General features: G+C 41.2%; 1 protein-coding gene across 5 annotated transcripts in view; it reads left to right on the top strand.

Annotated features, from left to right (window-relative positions):
• The window catches only part of celf4 (CUGBP, Elav-like family member 4), a 95,495-nt gene that overhangs the window by 66,243 nt on the left and 14,227 nt on the right, over nucleotides 1–15,025 (top strand). For 3 of the 5 annotated variants that reach the window (XM_058631438.1, XM_058631440.1, XM_058631437.1), the window contains exons 3-7: nucleotides 5,315–5,363; nucleotides 10,730–10,858; nucleotides 11,652–11,731; nucleotides 13,202–13,342; nucleotides 13,784–13,922. In XM_058631438.1, the coding sequence (XP_058487421.1) occupies nucleotides 5,315–5,363; nucleotides 10,730–10,858; nucleotides 11,652–11,731; nucleotides 13,202–13,342; nucleotides 13,784–13,922 (538 nt within the window). The remainder of the gene's footprint in view (nucleotides 1–5,314; nucleotides 5,364–10,729; nucleotides 10,859–11,651; nucleotides 11,732–13,201; nucleotides 13,343–13,783; nucleotides 13,923–15,025) is intronic. The other 2 variants (XM_058631442.1, XM_058631439.1) reach the window with 1 other exon arrangement.

Here is a 15,025-nt window from a genome sequence, read left to right as displayed (position 1 = left end):
CATTCCTTGCTTCCCTGGGAGAGTTTCATGGAGTGCTTTCTCACTGTGATAATGAAATGACCTGGCCTGCGTCGCTCCTGTCCCCCTCCCTCTCTCTCTCTCAGCAACACATCTGCTAGACAAGGGTGAAAATGAGAAAACCCTACCTTGTCTCCCGCGTTTCATAAAGCACACTTTCAATATTCTTCTTTTTTCTTTTTTTTTGTGTCACAGAGAATGATATGAGTGTGAGTGACTGTGTGCCGTCTTCTCCCTGCGAGTGTTGTGCAGCGTGTGTTTGTTTGTGCGCTGCTTGGGAGGCTAGCGCTGGTAATAAACTGAATCTGAAGCACATTTGACATAACAAGGTAACAACACAGAAATTCAGTGGATAAAAATGAAAAAAAAATCAAAAAAATCCCACAGAGTTGTCACTGTAACGCCGCTTTCGCAACGCTGCTTTTGTGGTTTGGTACGCAGCTGAATCAATACCATAAGCAGCACAACTTAGATCGAGGACTTCAATTTTGTCCCATTTCAGGGGCAGAATCCAATAAAGCAAACTATAGTCCCATGCTGTTTTGAGCTAATCTTGTGGGCCTCGCTATAGACATTTGGGTCGTACTAGACTGATTCAGAAGAATGACTCACCAGTTTGGTACAGCGCAGACTGCATGCAGACCATGAATTCCCTCAGCTTCTAGTTAGCAGGGAATCTATGGCAGCACTGAGGCAGAGCGCTGTCATTGAGTTACATAATCAACAGAGAAGCGTAGCAAGTGTGTGTGTGTGTGTGTGTGTGTGTGTGTGTGTGTGTGTGTGTGTGCGTGCGCCCATGCGTTCGTGTTGGCCGCAGTTCTTTTTGAGCTGTCGATCATGTGGCGTACCAAGGCCACTCTGACACACGGCTGCTGAGGTGGACGTTCAGCAACAACGGTGCGAGTGTGCATGTGTGTGCGAGTGTGCATGTGTGTGCGGGTGTGCATGTGTGTGCGGGTGTGCGGACGGATAGACAGTCACGTTTACGAGGCAGAGGGTAAAAACAGAGCATGCTACATGTGAGGTGTTCTGAGAGAGGAGCCAATTTACTGCACATGTCGGCTCATGAGGACACATTTACATATCTATTGTGTTAGCCTGCATGTTTACTAATTTGATTTCTGTTGTATGTTTCCATGGCTTGAATGCCTAGGCCAATTTGTGAGTATGCATGTTTGTGTGTGTGAGGCAAGCCTGTGTGTGTGTGTGTGTGTAAGCTTTGTGAAGCGCTATATATATATATGCATGTATGTATATATATATGCATGTATGTATATATATGCATGTATGTATATATATATATATATATATATATATGTGTATGTATATATATATATATATGCATGTATGTATATATATATATATATATATATGTGTGTATGTATGTATATATATATAAGGTATTTTATTCTCATAGCAGCATTATAGAGTAAGTAAAGTTGTATTGTGTGTATGTTGCATTGCCTCCACTGCTCAATGCTGCCATCTGGCTTTGGCTAACTCCACCACAGACGTCCTCGGGGAGCTATCCATGCTAGTCAGCGTCTGGGTTTAACAACTGTTTTGGGATCAGGTGTCCAGTGGGCTGGTGCTAACACACCCTGTTATGAGCAGGATGATAAAAACTGACCGGGAAGCAGTTTATGTGCAAGGGATAACGGAGAGCACTGATAGTGAGCACATGGAGTTTGCACTCAGCTTTTGTCTGACAAAGGAAAATAATGGTTTCGCCCTTCAGCATCATTTTGAAGTGTAGCTAGTTAATACTATGAGACACTTTACATGTTTCTGCTGAACAACTACAGACAAAATAAGGGATTAAGGGGGCTAATATAGGAGGGTAATAGATTATAGATGTTTGAAATAAATATTTAAACAAAATGCAAAATTAAACTGTAGTTTTAAAAAAAAAACTCCCTCATAGCTAAAAACATACAACATGGGGTATGAGTACGTCTTTATTTTTATGTAATTCTAATACTACCATCCCCACTGGTCCAAAAACCTGTTTAATCACCAGGGGAATTGTATTTAATCGGCATTCGCTCCTGTGTCAAATTACCACCAGGCAGGTCGTTTTTTTATCAACTTACACCAGCATTAATAGCAACGTAAGTGCTAATTTTGTCTTCATCTGCTTACATTTTGTCTGGGATGTGTCATTTCTGCTGCAACACAGTTATAAACATAGTCATTAGCTATTAATGTTTGCAGGGAACCTTATGTTTTACAACTTGGGGCAGTGCCCAATATGTTTTATTTCAGCATGGTCGGATCTAGTGAAAGTAGAGGACTAAATAAAAGATACAAAATACTAACTACTTGGACAGTACCATGGTATTGTTTTTAGTTGTAGTTGTAGTTGTTTTTGTTTTTTGCCAATATCTGATGACTGATACTGATATATACTTTTCCCTGATATTTTTCATACTCACGTCGCAGCAGAAGTGCGACGTAAATTTTCTTCATTGTGAAAAGGAAAACATTAAAAAGTAATAGTTGGAGAGAGCGGAAGCATAAATGTTAGGGAGGCAGCAGCCTATTCAGCCTACTGTTTTAATCATTAGTCATTTTGGAGGATCTTGGCGTGTTATATCCAATAATGATGATAATGATAATAATAATGATAACCACTAATAATCCTTAGTATCCTTAGGATAAAACACCACAGCTCTGAACGATCACTGGGAGAAAGAATGATATTAATGGCCTATTTTTTTTGCGGCTTCACCCAAGTTCAAAAACCCTGTTATTTTAACGTGAAAGACGCTTAAGATTTAAGAGGAGGAGCGTGTTGCAGTTTTCTGTATATAAACTTTAAAAAGTTGTAGAGAAAATCTGTAGAAGCCCTAAAATGTGAGAGCACGGAGATCTAAGTGAATTAAGCGGGACCTCAGAAAGTCAGTGTCATTACATACTGTGCAGGTTAACACCAGCGCTTGCATACATAAAACCAGGAGGTGGAACACAATTAGGTCAGATTGAGGCCAGACCATTTGTATGGGTCACGGTAAAAGCGCTCATATGTATGCAGGCTTATGGTTCCCCTGGGAGCACTGGGTTGACCTTGTCCCATACACTGATCTATGTCCTCATCTCCCCCATGTCCTCTTTTCCTCATTCCTCCACTCTGTCTCTCCCTTTTCCTCTTACCCCCCCCCTTTTCTTTTTTTACTTTTTCTTATTATTTTCTCCTCTCTCTCACCCTCATTGGGTTCACCCTTCTTACTCTTTTCCGAATCCGTCCCATTTTTTATTCAAATGCTTCTTTTCCTCTTTTTCCTGCTCTTCCTTTCTCCTACCTTTTATTTATTTTTTATTATAATTTTTTTACACATTTTTAACTCCCTTTCTTCCCTCTTTTTATCCGCTCTCATCCTTTTTTCATATCAACAGACGGTCTGATAAATAATGCATCGCCGCGCATTAAAAACATTAGTAGGGTTCTCTCAGCTGTCCAACGGAGGGAGGAGACGAGCGAGAGCGAGGAATGGATAACTTCGTTTTAAATAAGTGTTCTGGAGTATTATGAAGATTTAATATTAGCAGCAGGAAAGCTCCAGACAGGGGTGAAGGTCCGAGCGTTAATTGCATTTGTGTCGTGACAGCGCTGCCCCCCCGTGCTCGAAGGTTCCTCCCTTTGGTGAATCATTGGAAAGCTCCAGCGTTCATTAAGATGATGACTGTATCAGCAAATGCGGAATAAAAGATTTAATGACATTTAGCAAAACAATGATGCTGCGTCACACAGAACCTTGACCTTTTTTCCCCCTCCTCCCTTTTCACCCTCAGCTTTCTAGCTTTCTCCTTTTCCTCACATCACCATCCACCCTCCCTCACCCCACACACACACACACACACACACACACACACTCACCCCCCTCCATTCCTCCTGGCAGCGTGGCGATTGGCATTATTAAAAATTGATTGGTGCCGAACGTTTAGCAGAGTGGAGAGGTGGAGAGGGAAGGTTTGACATGCAGGACTGAAATGAAAGGAGGGCCTTGGCGGCGGACACACTGGGACACAGACAGAGAAGGAGTGTGTGTGTGTGTGTGTGTGTGTGTGTGCGCAAAGAAAATTTTGTAGTACGGCTGAGGAGTTTGACAGCTCACACCAGAACCTGTGTGTGTGTCCTCAATTTGTTGCCTCTTGAGGAGGTTTTTTTCTGGCAGAAACACTAAGGATCTTGTCAGGACCAGTTGTCCTCATGGAGACCAGTGGATCAGACCTGGTCCTAATGAGTCAGAACCTCATTTCTAAAGAGCCAGCATCTAGAATTGTGAATTTGAAATATGTGTGTGTCCTTGTACATCTCTGTGTGTACCAAATAACTACAAAGAAACTACAAGAAAAAAAAAAAAGATGACATTTTTATGTTCTGTCACACCTTAAAAGGGCAGTATATGGTTTTATTGTTTGGGTTAGAATTAAAGGAGACATATTATACCCTATTTCCCCAAGTTAAAATAGTTCCCTGGTGTCCTAATGAACATGTCTGTGACATGCTTTGGTCAAAATACCATAAGGATGAAGCATCATAGCAGTTCAATAACCCTGCCAAAACCGCCCCTTTCAGAACGCTCGGTTTTGTGCATGGCCCCTTTATATGCAAATGAGACACAGGCAAACACACACCCACTTCTTCCAGGGGGTTTCTGATTTGTCCTTTTTACTGTGCTCACTCAGCTCCTGTTCCCTCCACTAGTTCTCTGACAATATCAACATGGCAGCAGTAAGTGGTTAGATTTAGGGCTAGGATTTTAATTGTGGTTGGGTTAGGATTAGTATGAACTAGTTTGGGTTAAGGCTTGGGGATAAGTCTCAATGGAAGTCAATGCACTGTCCCACACGCATGCATTCGTGTCATATCCGTCTCATCCACATAAACCGCATCATGAATCATGACAGCAGATCCAGAAGCAGCCACAGAGATGATACATGGTCACAGTAGCTCTGCTGACCCAGAGTTACCTCTCCACCATCCCTCTATCCGTCGTTCCCTTCCTCCCTCTGCTTATCCGTCTTTCCAACCCTTCTCTCCTTCCTTTCATCTCAGATCAAACCCGTATTCCCAACCAGCTTTCCCCCAATGGCTATGAGTGCAGCTTTGGAGATTTTCAATACACTTTACGCACAATTTGGCTGAGTGAATTTAAAAAAAAAAAAAAGAAAAGTTGTTTCGGAATGGGCGGAGGGTGGAAACATGTGTCATTATAGGAGGACTTGATTGTAACTGGCTTTTTGTCTCTTGTTTTCTTCTCTTTTTTTGCCTCTCTTTCTATCTCTGTCACAGATGAACAGACCGATCCAGGTGAAGCCAGCAGACAGTGAGAGTCGAGGAGGTACTGTCCGCCCTTTCCTTCCTATTTTCTTTATCTTGGCTTTATTGTATCTTCCCTCTTTCCAGCCCTACACACACGCTGCCTGCACATGTCAACCTCACAATTATCTGTCCGAAAACACAAAGCCCTGTGCCTCTACGCAGTCTGTTCAGTATTTAGAACAAAGCATGTTAAGCGTCGCTCTCAGTAGACACAACCTCTTGCTTCTAGCTTCTTGGGAGTTTCATCATTTGCCCTGAAACACACATATAGGGATACATTTGTGTGTCTTGTTCAGGGAAAACAGATCACTGCTATTTGTCAAACACATTAAAAACTGTAGTGTGTCAACAAATGTCTGTTAGATTTAAACCACCGTCAAATAAGTTCACGCAATGCTGATTAAGGTAAGAAACAGAACGTTTTCTGTAAACGCTGCATCGTTTCAGGATGTGAATTCATCCAAATGAAACCCTACAAAGTGACTCTAAATAAAGCTCTAATTAAGTATAAATTACAATGTATACAGTCACCGGAACAGAATGAAGAAAGCCGGGGTAGAATAAGAAAGGAAATAAAAGTTGATGACAACGAAGACAAGCCGACTACGAATGCAAGCGCAAGACAGAAGTGGGATTATGACATCATTGTTTTCACTAAGTAGCTTATTGGTTGCATAAACAAAAACGCAAGGGAGGCGTTTCAAGTTTACCCCACTCTGAGACCCGTTTTCAAAAAGTAGCATTTCAGGGCTCCCGAAAAATAAATTTAGCAGATTTATTTAATCCGTGTTCCTCAATCGGTGGCGTTGAGATCTTCACATGGTGACATCACCGCACATATGTCTGAAAAAACACACAGTAGCATGCAAAAAAACATCTCACGGAACCCAGTTGCTCCGCTGTTTGCTGGGCCCAACACTGGAACAAATGCTCCCTCTGTCCCTCAGTCCGGTTTGCTTGATGGAGCTCAATTTTCACACGAAGCACGCGGCATACAAATAACATTACATCATTTCTATTCAAATAGACCAAACAGGGTCAGAATAATAACATAACGTAACACAATAACAGCAAAAATCACGACAAACTTGTGCACTGCAGCTTTAATAACTGCAGCAAAGCAAATCCTATTTGACTCATGTCACAAGGTCATATCAAGTAATTTTATTCTAATGACACATCTGTGTAAACGAGTGTGTGCTTGTGTGCCCGGTGAGGTATTTGCGTGCATGTCGCGCTGTATTGACAGCTAAGACAACTTAAAGCTGATTTTCTATGTCTAGACATGGAGTGACCCACTCCTGACACCAATCAATGGACTGTACAAGAGAAGATTGATGTAGTTGAACAGTTTTTTTTTGTGTGTTTTTTTTTGTCTTTTGGCTGAAGTCTTTCAAACTTTGCAGTGGTGAATATAATTGGCACCAGAGTGATGTAGTGCAAAAAAAAAAGAAAGAAAGAAGAAGAAGAAATAGAGCATGCAAGGAGTTGTGGCTTGATAAGCAGGGAGAAGCAAAGGGCATGAAAGAGAGGTGTGAGCCCGCGATGGAAAAAAAAACCTTTAAGGAAAAGAAGCGAGATGGTGCGACATCCTCTTCTATTTAGTTTGGTGCAGCTGTGAGTATGATTGATGGAGTGGGATGGAACGGAGCGAGCACCGAGCTGGAGGAAGGAAAGTGAGGGCAATGCAGGACGTCTGTCTGCATCCTGGGTCTAAACTCCAGTCCTCAGCCCACTTCCACCCCTCTGTCTCTACAATGTCTTTCTATCTCTTTTTGCAGGCATTAAAACAATAGCCTAATTGCAGATAGATATTACTCAGGTTTTAGGAGCACCATTAAAACTAAAAATAATAGTCCTACATTCCAAACTCTACCAGTAAAAAAAGAGTATCAATAATAAAAAGTAATTAAAGTATAAAGTTCTCTGTCTGCAATAAAATTTCTCCTCACCAATTTGTTATTACACTAGTAGATCTATTGTACGTTATTAGAGTAGAGCTGTAAATTTAAATATTACTTGCGTAGTAAGTAACGTAGTCCAGACGCTTCAAGGACTCATTTCTCACACAGTAACAATACAAATGGGACAGCTTTGGGCCTTGAACAATGATTTAAAGGTCCAGTGTGTAACATTTAAGTAAGTACTACAAGTATGTTTGCATAATTAAAATAATAATACTAATACCATCAAATTTGGTTGGTTTTTGTAACCTTAGAATAAGCCTTTTATACGTGCTTCCTGCCATGTTGTGTTGCCAAACCTAGGATTTGAAGTTAATATACAAACAAAGGAGAAAGACAAAGACCGGGGTGTGAGAGGAGGAGTTGTTTCCTGAGTACAGTACTCGCCATTAGATTTCAGCATTTGTCACGCACTGGACCTTTAAAGGAAATCACCTGAGAGCAGAGTTACAATGGGAAAGTCCTTCGGAAAGCTACCATCAATCTGAGATTGACAGCCATTGATTTAATCTTCCTTAAACCATGTTATACATTTAATACAAAATCCATTTCTATTTAATAATAACTGCTGTATACACATATGCAGTGTAATGAAATGTTGTGGACAAGCTGCACAGGAAGTAATCAGCTACAAATAGACTGTGAAATGGATTAGGGTTAGGGTTTGATAACATTATGGTGATGATAAATACTATTGTAAAAAAAATGCTGCAAAAAAGATATAAAAAATTGAATTATAAAATCTAATATTTGGTCCAACTGCTGCTTCTGTATATTACAGTACAGGGAAATCAGGGGGAGTCATTGTCATGCGCCGTCTCTGCGTGAGAGAGAGCTTTACATTGTTGTTGTATATTGATTTGTGTGTGTGTGTGTGTGTGTGTGTGTGTGTGTGTGTGTGTGTCCTTTCCCCAAGAAAGATGTAATGTTTATTGGTGTCCTCCCTTGGGAACTGTAGACTTTGGCTTCCAATGAGGTGTGTACTATTAATGTGTAGATGTGTGGGACGGAGTGGGAAGTGTGTGGGGGGGGGGGGGGGGACAAACAGACAAAGATTTGTGTGTGTGTGTGTGTGTGCATATGCGTGTGTCCTCCACCTGTGATGTGTGCTCCACTCTCGTAAACACCCACCACCACCACACACACACACACACACACACACACACACACACACACACCCACCCACCCCAAGCAAGGCCAGAGCACAGATTAGTCTTGTTGACTCTGCAAGGACACCCTGTCAGGCGGCGCAGGCAGTGAGGAGCAGACCCTCATGCATGCACTCACGCACGCACATATTTACCCACACCTATACACTTGTTAAGCCGCGGAGCGCGTAGGCAATTGTGCCGAGGCTCATTAATTTCCCAACATATACATCCATTCCCACAAAGCTAAGAATCCGTGTAACGTAGAAACAGACGGCCCCTGCACACTCACACATCTGCTGATGTTGTGCACTAACACGCTTTCACCATCTGCCTCACGATTGCACCCCCCCCCACCCCCCACCCCCCTCCCCACAAACACTTATTCAGTGACTCAATCACGCTGTCATGCTGTCACACTAATGAACTAATGCTCAGACTCATTATGTAGGCCCGCACATATAGACTTTGTTCATCATATGATCCTCGAATTCCTTTTGGCGGCAGCATGTGGAAATAACCTATAGATCGTCGAGCATGAAGTGCTACACTGTTTTCGGGTGATAGATACCAAAATGTTTCAGAAGTGTCCAGTAAAAGGAACTTATAATAGTTGCTTAATGTAAAGCACTCGTTGCTGTGTGTTCATAACATTTGGGAAATTAACTCTGACCCTGATGTTTTACCTAAGATACAGAAAAATTGGGAGAAAGTGTGATTCATCCTGGGTTTTGGTGGCCAACCTCTGACTAAGGGATACTACTAATATATTTATTTGTTCTTAACTTGTTTTTGTTTCAAAGGTAATCACCCAATGAAATGTGAATGATTTATGAACTTTTCATAAAATGTGTGTATGTATATACATATATATGTGTATATATGTATATATGTATATATGTGTGTATATGTATGTATATGTATATATGTATATATGTATATTTATACATACAAAGACAGTATATATATATATATATATATACTGTATATTGTCTTTGTCTCTCTATTATTTGTATTTGCTCATTTAATTTTAAACAAGGTAAATAGACAAAGAGCATTTATTATTTACCATAGCAGTGTACATACAGTTTAGTAGTTCTTCTGTGTATTACAGTATAACGAGAATTGTGAAATCCATCAGGAGGGTTTTCCCCTCGTCCACAAATAACAGGCGAAAAAGCAAAAACCTATTATTGTTTACAAAGACTGTGAAATCACAGGTGTGGCTTTGTGCCTGGAATAAATGAGCAGAAATAAGTGAATAACGTTCACTCTGTGCAATAGAGGACAGTATCTGGGGCTCTGCAGCTATAAGCAATGACGTGACAGTATAGCTTTTTGACTGTAAGTGAAATATTAGCCCATAACAGTGTTTATTTCTCCAAGACATGGTTGCAAACATACATTTATTTGGTGACTAATGAATATGAAGAGCGTCTGCTGAGGGCACGGTGCCAACAGTGTTCCCTGCAGGGCAGGAACTGTACAAAAGATCCTCGCAGCTACAGACCTGATATGCATAAACAAAATGATTATGTAAAATGTACGGTATATACCAGTAAATATGCTTTTTAATGCACAAGGGACAAAAGTGACTCTATTTAAAATTGTACTTTGCCATAGATCTTCAAGGAAGTCTCTGAGCGAGGCGAGTTCTGCATCATTAGTTCTATTAATATTTGATCCTAAAGTTAACAAATTTTACTTCGCTCACTTTATGCACCGTAAATACCAGACTTTTACTGATTTAGAATTTTTGAATACAACTTTTGGCCTTTGACTATAGAGCTTATGAGGATTTAAGCTAAAACGATTATGTGTAACGCGCAGGGGGGTCATCCGCGCTGACTAACCGCGGAATCTCTCAGCTCCACAGTTGGTCTCGGGTCGGCGAAGTTTTTGAGCGTCTTTCAAATATTTGCTTTTGGTTCTGTAGCCTGCAGCATAAGTGTTTTGGTGCTGTCAGGTCTGATCAACCTATGTGGACCGTATGTGAGAGGCAACAAATGGGCGAGGGCGAACATTTATTTTGCTGAAAAGGGTAGAGCGCGAAGCAGCTACAGATATTTCTCAGGAGAAAAAAAAAACATGTTTTGCATCAATGAATGGGTGAATAAAATGTCATCTTTTCAAGTGGAAGTTTGTATTTTGTATTTCCTTGCACCAAAACTAAAGCTGCACAAAACTTTCTGTTCAACATTCAGTGTCTTTATGTGAGATATCATAAAGCCTTGCTCGTCCTCTGATCATGACCTATTCCCTCTTCCTTTTAGAAGACAGAAAGCTCTTTGTGGGTATGCTCAACAAGCAACAGTCAGAAGACGATGTGCGGCGCCTGTTTGAGGCCTTCGGCAGCATCGAGGAATGCACCATCCTCAGAGGGCCGGACGGAAACAGCAAAGGTGAGTTCCCGGCGCTTTATGACTTTGAGCCGGGGAGACGCTTTTCTTCACGGGCCGCGGCACAGAAATGATTTGACCTTTCGACGATTGTGACTTTTGGAAAGATTTTTCTTAAACTCTACCCGTTGAATGATGTCAAAGCAGGCTATGTGCACTCCTGTGAACACTACTTTTTTTTCATAGATGAAGTTCATTAAGATCATCAGCAGGCAATTTGAAAAAGAGAAGAAGAAAAAAAACTAACCATCATGCTTCATGTCATGCCAGACAATTGTTGTCGACACAAGTTCATCGCATGAAGTTCATCAGTGGGCTTAGCAACCAATCAATGAGGCCGATGACAACTAAGCCTAATGATTACAGTGGGCTTGATCATTCTGATTCGTCCGTGAAGCTCCATTACCAGAGCCTCATCAGCCAGCTTACTCTGCTAAGTGGGCTTTAGCTCAATAATTACTGGGAACTTGATCATTCAAATTCATCAACGGGGGCTTGTCAATTGTAAGCGACACCAGAATGCCGTGGCGCTCTCAGTCACATCGGACGATCCCGGAGTCGTTAGCGGTGTCAGAGAGGCACGTTTTAAGCTCACTTATTGACTGTCGATCACCACTGATGCAAACCATCTCAGCCAAGAGGGCGAAATGTTTGCTGCCGCTGCTGCAAGTGTATCCCAAGTGAGAAGGGAAAAAAAAAATAATTAGCTTTCCCTTCTTGTTTCTGGCAATGTTTTGTAGTAATTGTTATATTTTCTTTCTTTCTTTTTTTAACCTGCACTCATTTGCTTCTCCAGGTTGTGCATTTGTAAAATACTCCTCTCACGCTGAAGCTCAGGCAGCCATCAGTGCACTACACGGCAGCCAGACAATGCCTGTGAGTACATTATACAGTAACTCTGTGTGTGTGTGTGTGTGAGCATGTAGAGTTATGTGAGAGGTGAGTCACACAGAGAGACCGTAACACAGCACTTAATTACCCTCTTAAGTAAAGCTATACCTTATTAATCCCTGTGAGGAAATGTGTCCCCTTATATACCAGGTATTTCATTGTAACCGACACCAGAGGTGGCAAAAGAAATTCTTTACTTAAATAGAAGTATGAATACTTGTGTAAAAACTCAAGCAGAAGAAGGAACAGGCTTAAAGCTGTAGTGCATACATGTTAAATATAAGCTAATTGCTTTCCATTGCATTCAAACTAATGTCAAATTCAGTTCACACAATGCTGATTAAGTTCATCAGCTCCCAACACTGTGTTTCTCAGTATAATGTCGCTGGCTGTGATTTGTTTTACGTCAAACGGGAGTATGACAGGAGAAATGCTTCTTGCCCCACCCACTTCTGCACTGCTGTTGTATACGCACAAAAGCTCCCTGGGTCAGGTCGGATCGCGTTGCTTGACAAAGCCCATTTCTTTTAGATAAAAGGAAGCGGCGTACAAATAATGTTGAATTGTTTTCGGTTCACTGAGACCAAACAGTGGCAGAATAATAACATCAACAACAATAACAACAACAAAAGTTACCCACTGCAGCATGAAGTACAAAAGTAAAATGCAAAAATGACCCTTTGACTTTACGATGCCTCCTTTGATAGCTTGGCAGAATGAAAAAAAAAAGGATATTTTCTTTGTTTATTAAAAATATGCACCTGTGAAAAGAGTCTGTTCTGCTTATTTTCTTTATTCAGTTTGCTGTCAGTGACACTTTCTTTTTAATCTGCAGTTGACTTTCCCTCCCTATAATAAAAATATTATTATTATTATTGTTATTATTATTTTTAATAAGTCTCAGGTCATCATCTGTGTAGGCCGAAATTAGTCTTACTGTTACGAAGGCAGCAATCAGAGAAGACCAAATAAAAAAAACAATCAATAATACCCCTCCCAAGGGGGCACATGGTGGTGCAGTGGCTAGGATTGTTGAGGGTCACTGGTTCAAATCCCAGTTCTGCGTGGAGTTTGCAAGTTTGTGTGCAGATTCCTCCAGCTTCCTTCCATAGTCCCAAAACATGCAGATTATGTTAACTGCAGTGTGAGTGTGAGAGTGAGTGGTTGTTCCTCTCTATAGGATGACTTTGCCCTCACGTGGAGGATAAAGTGATAAAGCCTTACAAGTGCAAATATTTGTGTTTAAATGTCAGGAGTAAAAGTAAATCAAATAAAGCACAGATACCTGCGTACAAGTATTTGTACTTGGTTACTTCCCAACTGTGATGGACACTGTTGTTTATTTAGGAGAGGATGTGTGCAGGAGCAAACACAGGCCTGTGTCCTGTGTCTGTCACTAACATGCGCTGCTTGGTGTGTCTGTCTGTGTGGGTGGTTGGATGTGTGGGTGCACAGGGAGCCTCCTCCAGTCTGGTGGTCAAGTTTGCCGACACGGATAAGGAGCGCACCATCCGTCGCATGCAGCAGATGGCCGGTCAGATGGGCATCTTCAACCCCATGGCCCTGCAGTTTGGAGCCTACGGAGCCTACGCTCAGGCAAGACGCCCTGCAAAGCATCTCTTTCTTTTGTTTTTTCCCTCTACTTTAATTCATTCAATGCACCATGAAGATTAAAGGGAAAGTCGTCTCTATCCTATGATATGATCACTCCTAAAAACAAGGTCTGGACCCATTGAGATATTCTGGGGGTCTTTTTTTTCCCCCAGCCTTTAATATATAGAATACAATGAAATGTTATATTATGCTCAGACTCTCTCTTGTCATGATTTAGATTTTAGATTTTAGTGGTTTACAAAAAGAACACATCATGGGATTCTGTACTTCAGTAACTCAGTTTCCTGCCTCTATTTGGTTCACTTTACTTCTCCCACTCCTTCCCTGTTCCTTCTGTCTTAACTCTAACTCTCTCTCCTCTTTCCTTTCATGAGTTTCATTATTCTCCAACGTCCTAACAACTCCATCTGTTCCCCTGCACAGGTGCAGCAGCAGGCAGCATTGATGGCATCTGTCGGCCAGGGAGGCTACCTCAGTCCAATGGCAGCCTTCGCTGCCGCCCAGATGCAGCACATGGCGACTATCAATGGCCTCCCAGGAGCACCACTGACCCCCACGTCAGGTAAAAACTAGATAATAGGTGGAAGGACTTTAGGCAATTTTCTTACTCCAGTCCAAAGTTGTTCTTGTTTTTTAAGCTGGCAGTGCAATTACAAGGAAGGAACTTGAAGGTTAACTTTCAATAAAAGGTCCTGTGTGTAACAATTAGTGGCATCTCATGGAACTACAGTATCCTTTGCATACCAGAAAGTAATTTAAACAATCTTACCCAACTCTCTGGCACAAGATGGCGGCCTCTGTAAAGCAAAGCCCTTACCATAAGTACATATTAAAGGCTTATTCTACGGCTATATGAAACAATCCATTTTTATTTTAAGGTGATTATACACAAATATACATTGGTTGATTACATTTCTGCCAGTAAACCCTCATAAATGTTACACACTGGACCTTTAACTAAATTCAAAATGAAGAATTGTTGCTACAAATTAACCAGAACACAAACATACTCCTAAACTATGCTGTCAAATTAAAAAAAACCAAAAAAAAACCAACTTCCATTCAGTTGCTGAGTCTCTGCTGCGTCTGTGTGCGGCAAACTAATGTCATTAAAGGGGCAGGAAACCCATGATATTTCCATCTGTGGAGTTAAATCTAATGAAACTGTGTCCTCACATTTACTCTGAGTGTGTGTCGCGATTATCTGTTCAGCACAGGTCATTAATGTTCTCCATTCTGCGTTCAGCACGGAGAACAACAATAGCCTCGCGCGCTGATCTGGCAACTGGGAATGTGAAAGGATTAGAGTCCATTTCCAGAATTGCCCCCATTGCAGCAAGGCAGGGCAAAGTCTTGCTCTAAAATAGCTGGAAATTATGAATTAGAGCAAATAATTGCAAATGAAATTGAGGTTTTTTTTTTTTTTTTTCTCACGGTTACACAGTAGTTTGAATTTTAAATGAAACATCTTAAGACGTCAGCATAAACTGCACCGCCATAACATGCATATGCATCAGATATTAATCCCCGACGAAAAGCCTTTTGCCCAGCAAAAATGTAATATGTAAATAATTTAATTACTCATTGTCATTGTGAAGTTAAAGGGAAAAGGGGACGACGGGCCGTGAATTTAAACCACGACGAAGGAGCCACGCTGTGAATATT

Source organism: Solea solea, chromosome 6, assembly GCF_958295425.1.
Source record: "Solea solea chromosome 6, fSolSol10.1, whole genome shotgun sequence".
NCBI lineage: Eukaryota > Metazoa > Chordata > Actinopteri > Pleuronectiformes > Soleidae > Solea > Solea solea.
The sequence above is the reverse complement of the archived record's forward strand: the minus strand, read 5'-3'. Positions and strand labels throughout refer to the sequence as shown.